Source organism: Hypanus sabinus, chromosome 2 (assembly GCF_030144855.1).
Source record: "Hypanus sabinus isolate sHypSab1 chromosome 2, sHypSab1.hap1, whole genome shotgun sequence".
Taxonomy (NCBI): domain Eukaryota; kingdom Metazoa; phylum Chordata; class Chondrichthyes; order Myliobatiformes; family Dasyatidae; genus Hypanus; species Hypanus sabinus.
The window spans coordinates 178508628-178523536 of record NC_082707.1 but is presented as its reverse complement, the minus strand read 5'-3'; the positions used below and the strand labels follow the sequence as shown (position 1 = coordinate 178523536).

Sequence of the window (14909 nt, the reverse complement as noted above, 5' to 3'; positions counted from 1 at the left end):
TGAATGGTTGGCACAGACGATGGGCTGAAGGGCTAAGCTATAGAACCATAGAACACTACAGCACAGTACAGGCCCTTCAGCCCTCCATGTTGTGCTGACCCATATAATCCTTAAAAAAAAGTACTAAACCCACACCACCCCATAACCCTCTATTTTTCTTTCGTCCATGTGCTTGTCCAAGAGGTTCTTAATTACCCTAATGTTTTAGCCTCCACCACCATCCCTGGCAAGTCATTCCAGGCACTCACAACCCTCTGTGTAAAAAACTTACCCCTGATGTCTCCCCTAAACCTTCCTCCCTTAATTTTGTACATATGCCCTCTGGAGTTTGCTATTGGTGCCCTGGGAAACAGGTACTGGCTATCCACCCTATCTATGCCTCTAATAATCTTGTAAACCTCTATCAAGTCCCCTCTCATTCTTCTACACTCCACAGAGAAAAGTCCCAGCTCTGCTAACCTTGCTTCATATGACTCGTTCCCCAAACCAGGCAACATCCTGGTAAATCTCCTCTGTACCCTCTCCATCGCTTCCACATCCTTCCTATAATGCTGTATAATGCTACACTTCCTACAGTGCTGTATGATTCTGTAACTTTGTGACTGCTTCCTGAGAGCAGCTCTATTTTGGAATATTTAAATATTTAATATTTAACATGCTGAGTATGCCTCATTCAAAATGGTTGGGGCCAGATTTTTTGGGATTTTGGAATATATGATAAGATAGCTTGGGATCGCAATCGTTTCGGACTCTGACCTCATATGCTACAAGTAAGCAGTCCTTGTCTTGCATTGTTCATCACAAATAATCAGTAAAAATTATTACATACCATTAATATAATGAAAATATAATGTATGCAGGGTAACACAAACAGAACAGCAGAATTGGTCGAATACCTGAATCAGCTGTTGAACAACAAGCAATGGCAGGCTTTCAGACCCCACCTACAATGCCGTGTTTTGATTAAAAGGTCACACAGTACACTGTATTTGTATGTTACTTTTTTTTCAGGTTTTATGGAAAGTACAAAAAATTAGTATTGTAAATTTGTTCTGGTGTTAGATTTTCATCAGCAATAATCTTCGCAAATTTATCAATGAATCTCTCTGTTTCATGATCAGTAGATGTTTTATCTTAAAACTATTTTTATCTTTAAAAAGTTAATGCCGTGCCTTTTCTTAAATTTCGCAACCAGCCTGCTGACTGTTCACAATTGCCTCCAATTTTTAGTCAGTTGTGATGGACCTTTGTTTATTTCACAATTAGCATACCGTTAAGTAGCGTGTGTTCACTCTGACGCAATACAGATGAGTTTTCATTTTTCACTTCATGCTGTGTTTTTCTATTTTTCATTAACTTCTGTTCATTACATGTCACTTTTCAGAGCTGTCTCTGCTGCACAGAGACCTGAGCATTGCCTGGGAATCGTCCCGGCGTCTTGTGGAATTTTCCATTTGCGACGTCATGTCAATGCTCAAAAATAATTTCGCTTTTTGGAGGTTTTCAGACTTTGGAATTTCGGATAAGGAATACTCGACTTATACTGCTTCTTTGTTTATTTAAGTTTCGAATTATAGTAATTTTGTCTTCGCACTGTACTGCTGCCACTAAAGAACACATTTCATGTTGTATAAGACAGTAATAATAAACCTGATTCTGCCTGGGTTCCCAAAAATGCTGCCACGTTTTCTCAGGCTGCAAACTTCCTGTGGAGCTTCTCAAATGATAAACTGTTGGGAGACAGTGATTAATCACACATAAAGCTTGCAAAGTTCTCCGGTTACAATTCTCAGAAGCCCCACACAGAAGTTTCCATATTAAAAACTCAGATGTTTCTTAAATGATTTCATTATTTCTATTCAGCTGGAAATGACACGTGAGCATTCCTTACTTCAACTATGTGAGGTGTAGAGGGGGCAACGTTTTCATGGGGCAAACCTACTCGCCATTACTGTTCACAGGTAGTCATAACAACCAAATCACCAGTGAGTGCTACAACACAGAAACACAGCCCATCAAGTCCGTGCCCAGTGTTAAAAACCCTTTTACATCAATCCCATTACTAATTGCATTCTTGTTCTAACTGAAATAGTCCAAATCAGAATTTTCTCTGGTAGGCTCTCCAGGTCAACTGTCTGATTGTTTTAACTTCTTAAATCTGATGTTGTTCACATACACAAGAGCAGTTCAAGTGTCTCTTCCTCTGCCTGCCGATTACTTTCAGCTGTTTTCTATACTGTATGCTTGCCAGCAAAGGGCTGTCTCATAAACAAATGCTAACTTCCTGTCAAGTCAGTACTGATTCAAAAAACTGTCATCAAGGTTTGTCTAAGCATGGGGCTTCCTGTGTAATCTAGAGATCGGGAGGTCAGACCACAGCACCACTGGATTCTCTTCTTATCTCAGCTAATTCTCAGCAATTCGGCTACCTACTGCTCAGTCAAGTCATCATCTTTTGGTGCTCACTCAAGGCTGGTACCCTTTGTCTCAGGTGAATTGTCCTTTTACACCAGTAGTATTGAATGTGAGGTTAATTGGGTGGAAGTATAAAAGAATGTCATCTAAACCTTGGATCCTGATGACCTCATACATGACAATTCTATCACATTCTATTCAATGTTAAGGTTTCCTTAATCAAAGAACATTGTGAGATCTATGCAGTCATATCAGAACTGCATCCAGTTTGAGAACAGTTCTTTATTCCTTCTGGATTTTGAACAATGTAGGAGAATGAGGGGAGATTTGATTGAGGCATGCAAAATTACGAGTGGTAGAGACGGTAAATGCAAGCAGTGTTTTTCCACTGAGGCTGGGTGAGGTTAGAACTCGAGGTCATAGGTTAAGGGTGAAAGGTGAAGTATTTAAGGAGAACATGAGGGGGAACTTCTTCACTCCAAGGGTGGTGAGAGTGTGGAATGAGGTGTCAGCAGAAGTGGTGGATGCAGGTTTGATTTCAATATTTAAGGGAAATTTGGATAGGTACATGGATAGGAGGGGTATGGAGTCCAGTGGTCTGGGTGCAGTTCAATGGAACTAGACAGAATAATAATCTAGATGGGCTGAAGGGCCTGTTTCTGTACTGTAGTGTTCTATGATTCAATTACTCTATTTCTATACACTAAAGTGCAAAAAAGCACAAACATGAATTGAGTTGGAAGATCTCTCCATGCAGATGATAACTTGATAATGAAGATGGAAATACTTGCTCATGTTATGTTGCAAATCATCTGGCTATTGTTGGCTTGGCAGAGCAGGCTAGTCACATGATCACTGCTCTTACAGGGAGTCTCTTGACATAATCAGCTGCATTTATTTTCCAATTCCTCAGTGAGTTCAGGATTCAGACCTTAGAATATGATTGCACTCAGCATTTTCTTGTGATTAAGCTGATTTAAGCTCAAATTTCAAGCAGTGTTTCATTACTGCATACACTTTATAGCTTACAGATGTGCACAAGGCTGCCAATGACTTCAGACTTAACCCAACAAGGCCTGGAGCCAATGGAGAGAATTTCATCATTGAAGAATGCTCAGGGAATGGAGGAGAAAGCCAGCACGACAGACCCCCGATTCAACAAGAATATAAGAACAAGGATGTGATGCTGAGGCTTAATAAGGCACTGGTGAGGCCTCACCTGGAGTATTGTGAACAGTTTTGGGCCCCTCATCTTAGAAAAGAAGTGCTGGCGTTGGAGAAGATCCAGAGGAGGTTTGCAAGGATGATTCTAGGAATGAAAAGGTTATCACACAAGGAATGTTTGATAGCTCTGGGTCTGTATGCACTGGAATTCAGAAGGATGATGGGGATCTCATTGAAACCTTTTGAATGTTGAAAGGCCTAGACAGAGCAGATGTGGAAAGGATGTTTCCCATGATGAAACAGTCTAGGACAAGAGGGCACAGCCTCAGGATAGAGGGCGCCCTTTCAAAACAGAGATGCGGAGAAATTTCTTCAGCCAGAGAGTGATGAATCTGTGGAATTTGTTGCCACAGGCAGCTGTGGAGGCCAGGTCGTTGGGTGTATTTAAGACAGGGATTGATAGGTTCTTGATTGGACATGGAATCAAAGGCTACGGGGAGAAGTCTGGGAACTGGGGTTGAGGAGGAGAAAAAAAAAGGATCAGCCAGGATTGAGTGGCAGAGCAGACTCGATGGGACAGATGGCCTAATTCTGCTCCTGTGTCTTATGGTCTTATGACTGCACTGCCCTTGGCCTTTCCCAGAAGGGTGAAGGTGGGTCTTCCCCTGCAGTGGCTGCTGATTAACCTGCGGCAGCAAAAGGAGTCTGTCGGAACTCTGACTTCCTCTCCCGATCTATGAGGTTCTCAGAAAACTAGACAGAGATGGCTAACGTTGTGATCCTCTGTGATGGTTGATAGGGATCTGAGGGAACCACAAGATCACACCACACCACATCCTTCATGTGCTGACCTCTGAGCTTTCTGACTGTCGCTCTCTAGCAGAACAACATGTTTCTACTCCACCCCGCTGTCCATAGAGACCTGTGCTACTTGGACTGACAGGCACAAAATTTGGCCCACATTTCACATGTGTTCCTACTTATCCCATGGACTGAAATTTGGCCCCATCCTTGTGGTTCTGTCCAGAAGCGCAGCTGAAGATCCCCTCAGATACATTAGGGACCTTTAAGAGACCCTCAGATAGTCACGTGAATAAAAGAAAACTGGAGGGCTGTGTGAGAGGGAAGGGTTAGATTGACCTTAGAGTAGGTTCAAAGGTTGGTACAAAATTATAGCAGAAGGGTCCATACTTTGCTTCACTGTTCTATGTTCTTAGTTCTGCCTTTCATCAATATGCAATAACGGTGATAAACAATCAGTGCAGAAGAGCAAAAAGTTTGGCATGGATTTGGTTGCCCGACTCTGCAACTCCATATCGAAGTTTCAGAAATGTATTCAATGCCCCCAAGCTCGTCAAGAGATCCCAGCCCAGACCTGTGAGGTGGCTGCTGGAATTCAACAGCCGCCATTTATTGCTGATGCTTTTAAAACTCAAATCATTAATCTATTAAATTATTAATAATCATAATGTTAACTGGATTACTTGGTTATAAAGAGGCTACTCCTCAAAAGTTTAGAAAGGACAGGAAAAGTGGAATAAAAATGTTTTCTTTCTCTCATTGTAGGATATACAAAGCACCACAGGGTCAAATTGCCCTCCTTTCCCTTCCCATCTATGTTAGGCAGGTGGGGCCTGAAGTGGTCCAACTTAGGGCTAACAGGTACAATATGTTCTACTTACATTGTGTCAGGTTCTCAAGACATGTCTGATTCACAATTCCATTTGCTTTTGACATTATCAATCTCTGTAGACTGTGATTTCCCTATGAGTCATTTAGAGGACAGGGAAGTGATCCCAGCACTTTACAACAAAGTTACCACCAAGATCCTGAAAGGGACTTACCAGTTGAGAGGTTGTTTCCGTTGGCAAGAGAACCACTGCCTTAGGATATGTGTTGGTCATTTAAGACTAAGATGAGGAGGTTTTTTTTAATTACAGGGATGTAAATCTTTGAAATCTTTTACCCCAAATGAGCTTTGGGTGCTGATTGCTTCAGATATTGAAAGCTGTGCCTTTTGGACTTAGTAAATCTGTGTATCATGGGTGGGAACATAGATATGATGCACAGGGTACAAGATCGCCCATGACATTATTGAACTCTGGTGCAGGCCCTTGGTGCTGTACAGCCCACTCTGTGATATGATCACATGGGGATTACGCTCCATGAGTCTAAACGTATTTATGCAGAACTAAGGTTTGCTTTGCTCACTAAGGTTTATTTTCACTTCACTTTGTGCTGGAAATCATGAAGCGTTTGGAGCTGTTTCTCCCCAGGATGCATTTTAGCTGACTCTCCCATTTAATTCTTTATGCAAACAATCAGACTCTTTTGATCTTCATTCTTTAAATGCTGATTCGGCCTTATTGGGGAAGAAGAAAACCAAACTTGTTTCAATACACTACTTGGTAAAACAGAGAGCAGGTGGTGATCAGTTCAGTATATTTTAATTTAAAGAAGGTGTACTTTAAAGGGATTTTGTTTACAATATTATTTGCCATGTCACCATCACAGTGAGATTTAGTGTGGAAGGGAGTTAATCTTTACATAAGAAGGTGATCAAAGAGAGTCATGCACCATGGAAACAGGCCTTTTGGCCCAACTGGTCCATGCTGAACAAGATGCCCTTGCTTGCCTGCATTTGGCTCACGACCCTGTAATTTGTTCCTATATGTATGCAGGTCCTCCCCAGAATCCAAGTACCTCACAGCTAGTGGTTGGGATTAATAGTTGTTTACCTCCACCCCCCCCCCACCCTGTGTGTGGGGAGACAGGAGCGAGGAAACATGCCCTTCAGCCCACTGGCCGTCAAACACCCCCTCACACCAATCCTACCCCAGCCAGTTTCATTACTCTCTACGTACCCATCAATTGCCCTGCACACACGCACAGTGAGCAGAGGGGGTGCAATTTAGAACAGTCAGTGAATCCACCAAGCCACATGTCTTTGGGATAGAATCACCCAGCATTCAGACCACCATACTGACCAGTGGGTACACACCTGCATTAACCCCATCTCCTTGTACTTTGACCAGAGCCTTCCCTTCCTGTGCAGTTTAAGAGTTCGTCTTCACTTCTTCAATGCTGCCAGCGACTCTCCTTTCACCTCTCTCTCTGTTATTGTGTTCCAGGTACTCACTGCTCTCTGGGTGAGAAATGATTCCCTCTAAATCCGTGTCCCCCTGTTTTTATCTGCCTCTGATGAGGGGCGACGTTTCCTGCAGTCTGCCCTACCTACACCCATCATAATGTTATAACATAATTGAAAACCCCACCCATGATAAGAGTCAGATTTGAAAAGGCTTAGTGAAATTATTTCTAACCTTGATGTCATATTGCTTATTCCTCTGCTCACCTAAAACTTTGTGACGTGTTTGAACTTAATGGAATAAATTCATTGGACAAGATGACAAGGTATTTTGGTGCATGAATTGAGTTGCTTCTGACCTGCACTGATGACCTAGGCACTTGCTTCAAGTTCAGAGTCCTCCTCCTTTCCCATTGGTGGATTGAGTCCTGGACCTCGTGACTGAGTTGCCGAGTGACAGTCTGCTTATCAAAATGTTTGATATGTTCTAAGGCGCCGTAGGTTGTCGTCAAATAATAATACCCTGAAACACAGCAAAGTCCATCAACTCCCACCAATTATGTACAATTAACTGCTGCATAGAATAATTGTATTACTTACCACTTGGGATGCATTGTATACAAAACAGCGAGTTGCAATTCGATTATGTTATTCCGAGTCAACAGTATTACAGGCATTAATTAATTTTGTGAAGGCTTGGCTCTAATTAGCTCTTTGTATGTGTGCACACACTTGGATGTTTTAATTAAATTTTCTAGGATCTCTCAAAGCTAGTTTGTTTCCCATCTTATCTACAATTACCTGCTCTATATTTCTGGCGCTCCATGTGGCTATGTTGGATAGCTTTGGAAAACAGTCCCCAGGATTGTGTTGCATCTTAAACTGTTTAACTTGTGCAGGATGCTCATGAAGTTCTACGTACAACCTGATTAGCACAACGTCAGTGCTCATGCCGTTTGTAACAGAATCCCTCTAACATTACTTTAGGCTAATATCGAATAAATTCTGCCTACACCTTATGGAAGAAAGCAACCCAAATCTTTTTTGCTACCACACATTAAGCACTAATTCCAAACAGTACTCACCCACCAGGAAGTGCAAGTCTTTCTTGAGGCTTTCACTGTTTAGTAAAAAAGATGAAGGACACTGCCAAGAATGTCCCCCCCACTCCTACCCCTGTTTATTTGACTCATGCTGATGAACAAACAGGAGGGGGAAATTGAGTCCTCCAGCCACAGAGTGAAGCTGTGACATGATAAGGCAAGGGCAGGACCTGCAGGAATGTGGCTGGTCTGTTGCAAGAAATTGATTGACCGGGCACACCTAGTGAAACTCAGGGAATGAATCGTCACACATTGTGTCCTAGCAACTGCACCACTGGTCTCACACACACTGCTCCTGCTCAGGTATGGGTTCTTTAAATAGATCTAACACCACTGTTGGTGGCAAGAAATTGAAAAATCATTGTCAGGAAACAAGCAGTTTTGAAAAGCTAACCAATGTGCAATTTTACTTATTGCCTCATGTTTCTTCACACACCCGAGGGAAAAATAAGAAAACACAGCAAAAATAGATACATTTATAGAGGGAAATTGGAATTGAATTTGAGAAACAGGATCAATTTCCTTAATCTATATTTTCCATTAGTGACCTTGTAGTGTTATACACCATTCTATACACAGGTACGTCCATACCTTCTCCTAAATGTAACGAAGGGTCGAGTAACTCCATCATATATTCCACATCCAGAAGAAGCGACGTCAGGTTGCTTCTCGCCAACACATACATTAACACAGGGAGGAAGTCATCTGCACCATGTGACTTTGCTAAAGACAGAAACAGAATTGGAACGTTAATTAGCACTTCCCATTCTCCTATAAAGCTGTCAGTAGGTTTCTCAGTGACAGACCAATGTTCAGAAATATCCTAGCATCTCTCAGATGTACTTCATACTCATTAGACTAATCTTATGGAAGCTCTTTGCACACAAACATTAAAGCTTCAGGAATCATCGCAAATGCACATTCTCAACTTCCTGTTTGGTGGCATTACCCTGCTTAAATAAGATTTCCTTATCATTGTCACTTCTTTCAAATGTGCAGCTGCCATTATCAATCTATAACTTTCTATCAAAGGTAGCAATTCTTCCAATATATTTAATAACTTACATATGAATAAATTATATATCTAAATGACCAATGTGTGAGAATGCAGAAGAGGCTTTGAGTAATTCTCTGGATATCCATATGGTTTACTGTTTTGTGATCTTCTGCAGTATAACTTGCAGATCTCTGTGATCTGAGGTAAATCTTATGTATTTACAAACTATTTCAAATAAAATACCCATATTCCCATCACATGAAAGTCATGCTAAACACATCCCGGTCCAAACAATCTAATTTTACATGTGTAGTATCTCTCAGGTAAATTTGTTAAGATAAAACAGATTTTCAATAAAAGTTTCTCCCCCTCCCCTTCTCTCTTTTCCCATTCCTTATTTGGGCTCCCGTCTTTCCCCCCATCTTCTTCTCACCTGACCATCACCTCCCTCTCGTGCCCGACCTCCTTCCCTTTCTCCCATGGTCCACTCTCCTCGCCGTCTTCTTCAGCCCTTTACCTTTTCCACTTATCACCTCCCAGCCTCTCACTTCATTCTCCCACCCCACCCACCTACCTTCCCCCTCACTTGGTTTTCAACTGTCACCTGTCATCTTGTACTCCTTTCCCTTCACTCCCCCCATCTTTTTATTCTAATTCACCTCCCCTCACCTTCTTCTTCACCCCCGCCCCTTTACTCCCCAGTTTGATTTTGTTGGCTTGAAGATTCTTAAAGTTATCTATTTTTTATATACTGAATAATTGATTTTGAATGTAAAACAAGGAGGGATCAGTGTAGAGGACAAGGGAGGGGGCAAGGAAGAGGGGGAGTGAGCAAAATCAAGTGTGCTGGGACTCTGTGTGTGTGTGTGTGTGTGTGTGTGTTGTAAAACCTGGTCTAGACCTCCTAGCCATTGGATCAAATGCTTATTCCTGTACAAACCTTGCGGTAGCTGTGCTGTAGTGCCCTCCCCACTTCTTCTGCTCCTCAGAAACAGAGTGGAAGCAAGTCATCCTTAGCCCCAAGAGACTGGCTAAGGAGGGAAAAGAGGCAACAGCCAGTGTGTGTCAGTAGGCACACTATCTGTAGGATATCAAACATCACAGCCACACTTTCCATTAAGGCGTCACTAATTCTCAAGTCTTGAATCTTCCTTTGCTGACTGCAAGCACATCATGTAACAGACAAAAAGTTAATCTATTCTTAAGATGGAATTGTGATTAAGGCAGGTTTATATCTTTAATCACAATGTCTAATTGCCGCTACAGATGGGAATGTAGAAATTGGCAACTGCTTGTAAATTTTCTAGCTGTTGGTGAGGAGAGCCAGTAATATTTTCTAAAATGTAATAACAGAATCTTGAGATACATCCAGACGCATATTGTCAACACATGGTCTGTTTTTATAAAGCCTGCTGTGATGAAGCTTCCTTATTCTTCTAGATATAAATACATCAGTTTAAATAACTACCTCCTCCTGTTACATATTGATGATAATTTGAAGCCTTATGCCTAAGATTTTGCAGACTGAACAGCACAGGTAAATTTTCATCTTTGCTGTCCTTATTAAATTCTTCTTATTAATATTTATAAAATATCCTTCCTTATTAATAATATTTACGAAAGATTAGATTGATGCTGCTGCGACCCTGCTGGACACACTCAACTACAGAATGGTTCCATTATTAGCCAGAGAAGAAAAAAACGCTTTGACGATGGATGTTTGCCATTGTTACAACTTCTCTATTGTAATTTAACTGAGGTGATAACTTTATATTCCCAAGTATACAAAATACAATGCAAAGAAGAAAATTGCAAGTGCTAATTTGGTTTTAAAATGGGAGCATTGGACAATTGTTTTTAATAAATACATTATGCAATGGTTTGTGAATTAATCTCTGCTCCACTTCTATTCAGTATTCCATGGTCAAGTCTCATTGTACAACTGTGACAAAATACTGGAGAATGTTGCTTGCAACTCATAACAAAAGGTTGCTGGATACATTTGAAAAATGAACTGCTGAATGATATGCCTTCAAACTGTTGTAAGCAATCAGAGTTTATTTCAAATTAGTGCATTTGGTGGTCTATTCAGCATCACCAGTCCCTCAAATAAGCAGCCCACATCCCTTATGCTCAGGAGAACTTCCACAGATTTCTGATGATATGGATCTATATGGATTTTTAACACCTCCATAATCTGAGCTGGAACTGCAATCATGAATTTGCATGCACCATCCATTAGCTTTTCAAAGCAACCACAGATGATTCATTAAAAAAGATGACTGTATATTAATTTCATATGGAATGCAAAAATAGATAGTTCACAGATGATCAAAATCCCGCAGCTTCTTGTCTACTATGAAAATGTCCTCTAGCTTGTGCCTAACTTAAAAACTGAATGTAATTAAATTCAAACCAAGATCTGTAAGTAGTTAAGTACATGGAAGTGCAGTAGAGGAAGGCAAATGTGATGTTAGCATTCATTTCGAGAGCACTAGAATATAAAAGCAAGGATGTCATGTTGAGGACTGTTAGTGGCTCTGGGCCTGTACTCACTGGAATTCTGGAGAATGAGGAGCGACCTCATTGAACCCTATCGAATGGTGAAAGGCCTCGATAGAGTGGATGTGGAGCGGATGTTTCCTATGATAGGGGAGTTTAAGACCAGAAGACACAGCCTCAGAATAGAGGGGCATCCTTTTAGAATGGAGGTGAGGAGGAATTTCTTTAGCCAAAGAGTGGTGAATCTGTGGAAATCGTTGCCACAGGTGTCTGTGGAGGCCAAATCTTGATTAATCAGGTAATGAAGGGATATGGGGGGGGGGGGGGGAGGCAGGAGATTGTAGCTGAGAGGGAAAATGGATCAACATGAGGAAATGGTGGAGCAGACTTGATGGGCCAAATGGCCTAATTCTGCTCCTCTCTCTTATAGTATAAACTGCAAAACAATAACAGCAAAATCTTTGTAAGGTTATTTCTTTCAGACTCTCCAGAAAACAGAATTATCAGAGCAGTGAAAAGTGTTGTGAAAGATGAGATGATTCCCACTATTGTACTTCCAGCTTCAATCAATACCAAACTAGGGTTCATTAAGTATTCTTGCAGGGTTAAATGAAACTGTCAGGTAAATTATATGCTTCTGAAGTAAAGTTATGCAAAATTATGGAGTGTGAGGAAGCATAGCAGCAGAGGCATGTGATGTGGGTTAGATTAGCGTATTGAATAAACAGAGCACTTTTTCAAATTAAAAAAAAATCATGACAGAATTATATATACAGAGGAAGAAAGTGACAAAAAACTTTTCCTTGATGGTCAGTGCATTCTGTAGTGTAAACTTGAAACAAAACACAATCACGGCACTATAGCCACCCCCGTGGTCCCCTTCCATTGTCCTGAGGGCTTTCCCACCCAACTCTGCCCCTGCATGGGCGGTGGCAGAAATAACCTATTGCAGCCTCCCCCACAGAGCCTTAGCTTCGGTTGTATGGTGCTTCATGCGTCCCTCGGCACGCACCGCCGCGGCTCGGACTGTGCAGGCTTCCAGCGTTCCCTCACAGCCCCCTCGCTGAGCTGGAAGATCGACAGGTTCAGGCAGACCAAATGGACGTGATGGCTTTCTGGCAGCACTTGGTCCCAGGAGCGACCTGCAGACCAGAGATGAACTCTCATCTGTCTTCACGTCCTCTCAGCAAATCCACATTCTGCAAAGAGGTGAGTGTCCCTTTCTTCTCCACCGTAGTACTCCCGAGGGCAGTGGGGGGGTGGGACGTCGTCTGCAGTGGAAAGCTCTGACAAGGCCGCGTGAGGTCTTGATGCTTGTTGGTCAGATCTTGTGATGAAGCAGTCCCACAGATGGCTTGGACCATTTGCTCAGAGAACAATTCCACGGAATCCATTGTGTCCCTGTCCCACAGTATCTGCAGTACATTCCACGCTGATCACTGCCTACTGGTCTTATGGTCCAAGGTGTTTACTTGGAAGAACTCTTTACGAAGGGCAGGGAATGTGGCAACATCCAGCTGACTGGGGCATTGCACGGTGCAGGGGCCAGGCCTATCTTCCACAATTTCATGAGCTGGTAGCAATGTTTGACGCCCATTTGCTTTGGGACCGCACACTGACTGATACAGAAACACATTACGGGCGGCCTTAAGATGAGGGCAACACTGAATAGACTTTTGCCCCCATTCCCTGGGGACTCATGCATCACAACTGTTTGGACTTGCTCCATCTCAACACACCCCAGATAAGGTGGAAGATGTCCTCTGAGGCAGCGGAGTGAGGAACAGGTCAAACCCGCATCAAGTACAGCAATCCTGAGAGCATATTGCACCCGATGACCAAGTTCTTGACTGAGAACACCATTTTGACATACTCAATGTTTGTTTGACCTTCCCAATCTGCTCCAGTCAATTCTTGTTACGTGTTTCAGCCCCTCCAACCCATACCCCCAACGTGCTCAGCTCGTTGAGCCTGGCTGTGAAGTGGATGTTGGAGCAGTCAGGACAGTTACAAAAGAGAATGGCTTTGCTCCTCCTGCAGTTGACTCTGGCCCCAACACCAACTCAAACTGGTTGCAGATGCTGATCATTCTGTGAATTGACTGTGGATCCAAGCAGAAGATGGCAACATTGCCCATGTACAGGGAGGTTTTAACTTCTGTGCCTCAGTGTCTGCAAATGTCACCCCTCTTATGCTCTCGCCCTTCTTGATGGATTCAGCAAAAGGTCCTAGGCAGGACACAAAGTAGACGGGGAGAGTGGACAACCCTGCCTGACTCCAGAGTTGATGGAGAAACCATGTGTCTTCCACCCATTACTTTTAATCATACTCATTGCTGTGACTGTTGTATTTATTTGTTGAGATACAGCACGGAATATGCCTTTTCGACTCTTTGAGCTGCACCTCCCAGTAACCCCTGATTTAATCTGGCCTAACCTCAGAGCAATTTAGAGTCATCAATTAGCCTACCAACCAGTTCATCTTTGGACTGTGGGAGGAAGGCAGGGCACCCAGAAGAAACCTTCGCGGTCATGGGGAGCATGTACAAACTCCTTACAGGCAGTGGCGAGAAATGAACTCAGGGTGCTGCTACTATAAAGTGTTGTGCTACCCACTACACTACCATTCCCCCACCTCTTCAGCTGCCTTTGATCACTGTTTCTTTTCATCTGCTTCGCTTTAAGATCAGTATGAATTTCCTTTTCAAGGAAGTGAAGATCACCCACCCAAAATATATAACAGATATTGAGTGACACACACAGTGGTACTGCGTGTTGATGGTGCGTTAGATACAAGTCTACATTTGCACTTACACACCCACGCTTATGGGTATTCTCCAGCATCAAGCAAACAGCGCGATTGTTTGGGAACGTCAAAAGAGTCAATTACAAATGCAATGCAGATAACATCAAATACTTAACTGTGTTGACAGATTGTTACCACTTGTTAATCCCCTGTACAGCTCTTATCAGTGTGAGACAGTCAGTAGTAGTCCCTGATGAGCAGTCCTGGAATGTTCTGCAATGCCACGCCCTTTGCAATTTTCCCTTTGTAACCTGTTTAGCACTTCCTGTTGGCTCTTCCTTGATCTGGTGTGAATTTATGAGGGACCAGAGGAGACTGCAGGGACTGGAACAGGAGATGGACTTTGTCATCCACTTCGTACTGAAACCTGTGCATCTTCTATAATCGCCAAGACTTGCAACATTTTAGCTTTTCATTTCTGAGGAATCATTAATTTATTCTAGAGTAGGTTTAAGGCTTGCAAGAAGGCCTTAAAGGATCTGCCACCCACCAGTGTGAGTCCTACTGAAACCTATCATGGTCTTAAAGGGTCTTTCTCCTTCTTGGGGATTGAATTTAGGCTCTTTCTATTCCTGAAACCCCAAGACCATGGAGCTGTGAGCCCAGGTGTAACTGCTACTTTTTCTAGATCCAGTTATTTTTACTTCACTGTAGCGTGCAGAGTTGGGACTTGAGCTTGTGATTTGGTTCATGGAAAGCTGCCAGTGTCTGGTAAGGGCTCGGAAACAATAAAGTCTCATAGAGGAGGCAAGGGATCAAAGGCAGTTAGGGAGTCTTGACGGGCTGCTTTCCTGTGTCACCTTTCAACTGGTGCAAGAGTAACATCTGACAGCAG

General features: G+C 42.6%; 1 protein-coding gene across 2 annotated transcripts in view; it reads right to left on the bottom strand.

Annotated features, from left to right (window-relative positions):
- rin3 (Ras and Rab interactor 3) overlaps positions 1-14909 on the bottom strand; it is a 115149-nt gene that overhangs the window by 5035 nt on the left and 95205 nt on the right. Inside the window, exons 8-10 of one of the 2 annotated variants that reach the window (XM_059960164.1) lie at positions 8362-8493; positions 7027-7190; positions 3635-3724 (exon numbers count right to left, since the gene is read on the bottom strand). In XM_059960164.1, the coding sequence (XP_059816147.1) occupies positions 3635-3724; positions 7027-7190; positions 8362-8493 (386 nt within the window). The remainder of the gene's footprint in view (positions 1-3634; positions 3725-7026; positions 7191-8361; positions 8494-14909) is intronic. The other variant, XM_059960174.1, reaches the window with a different exon arrangement.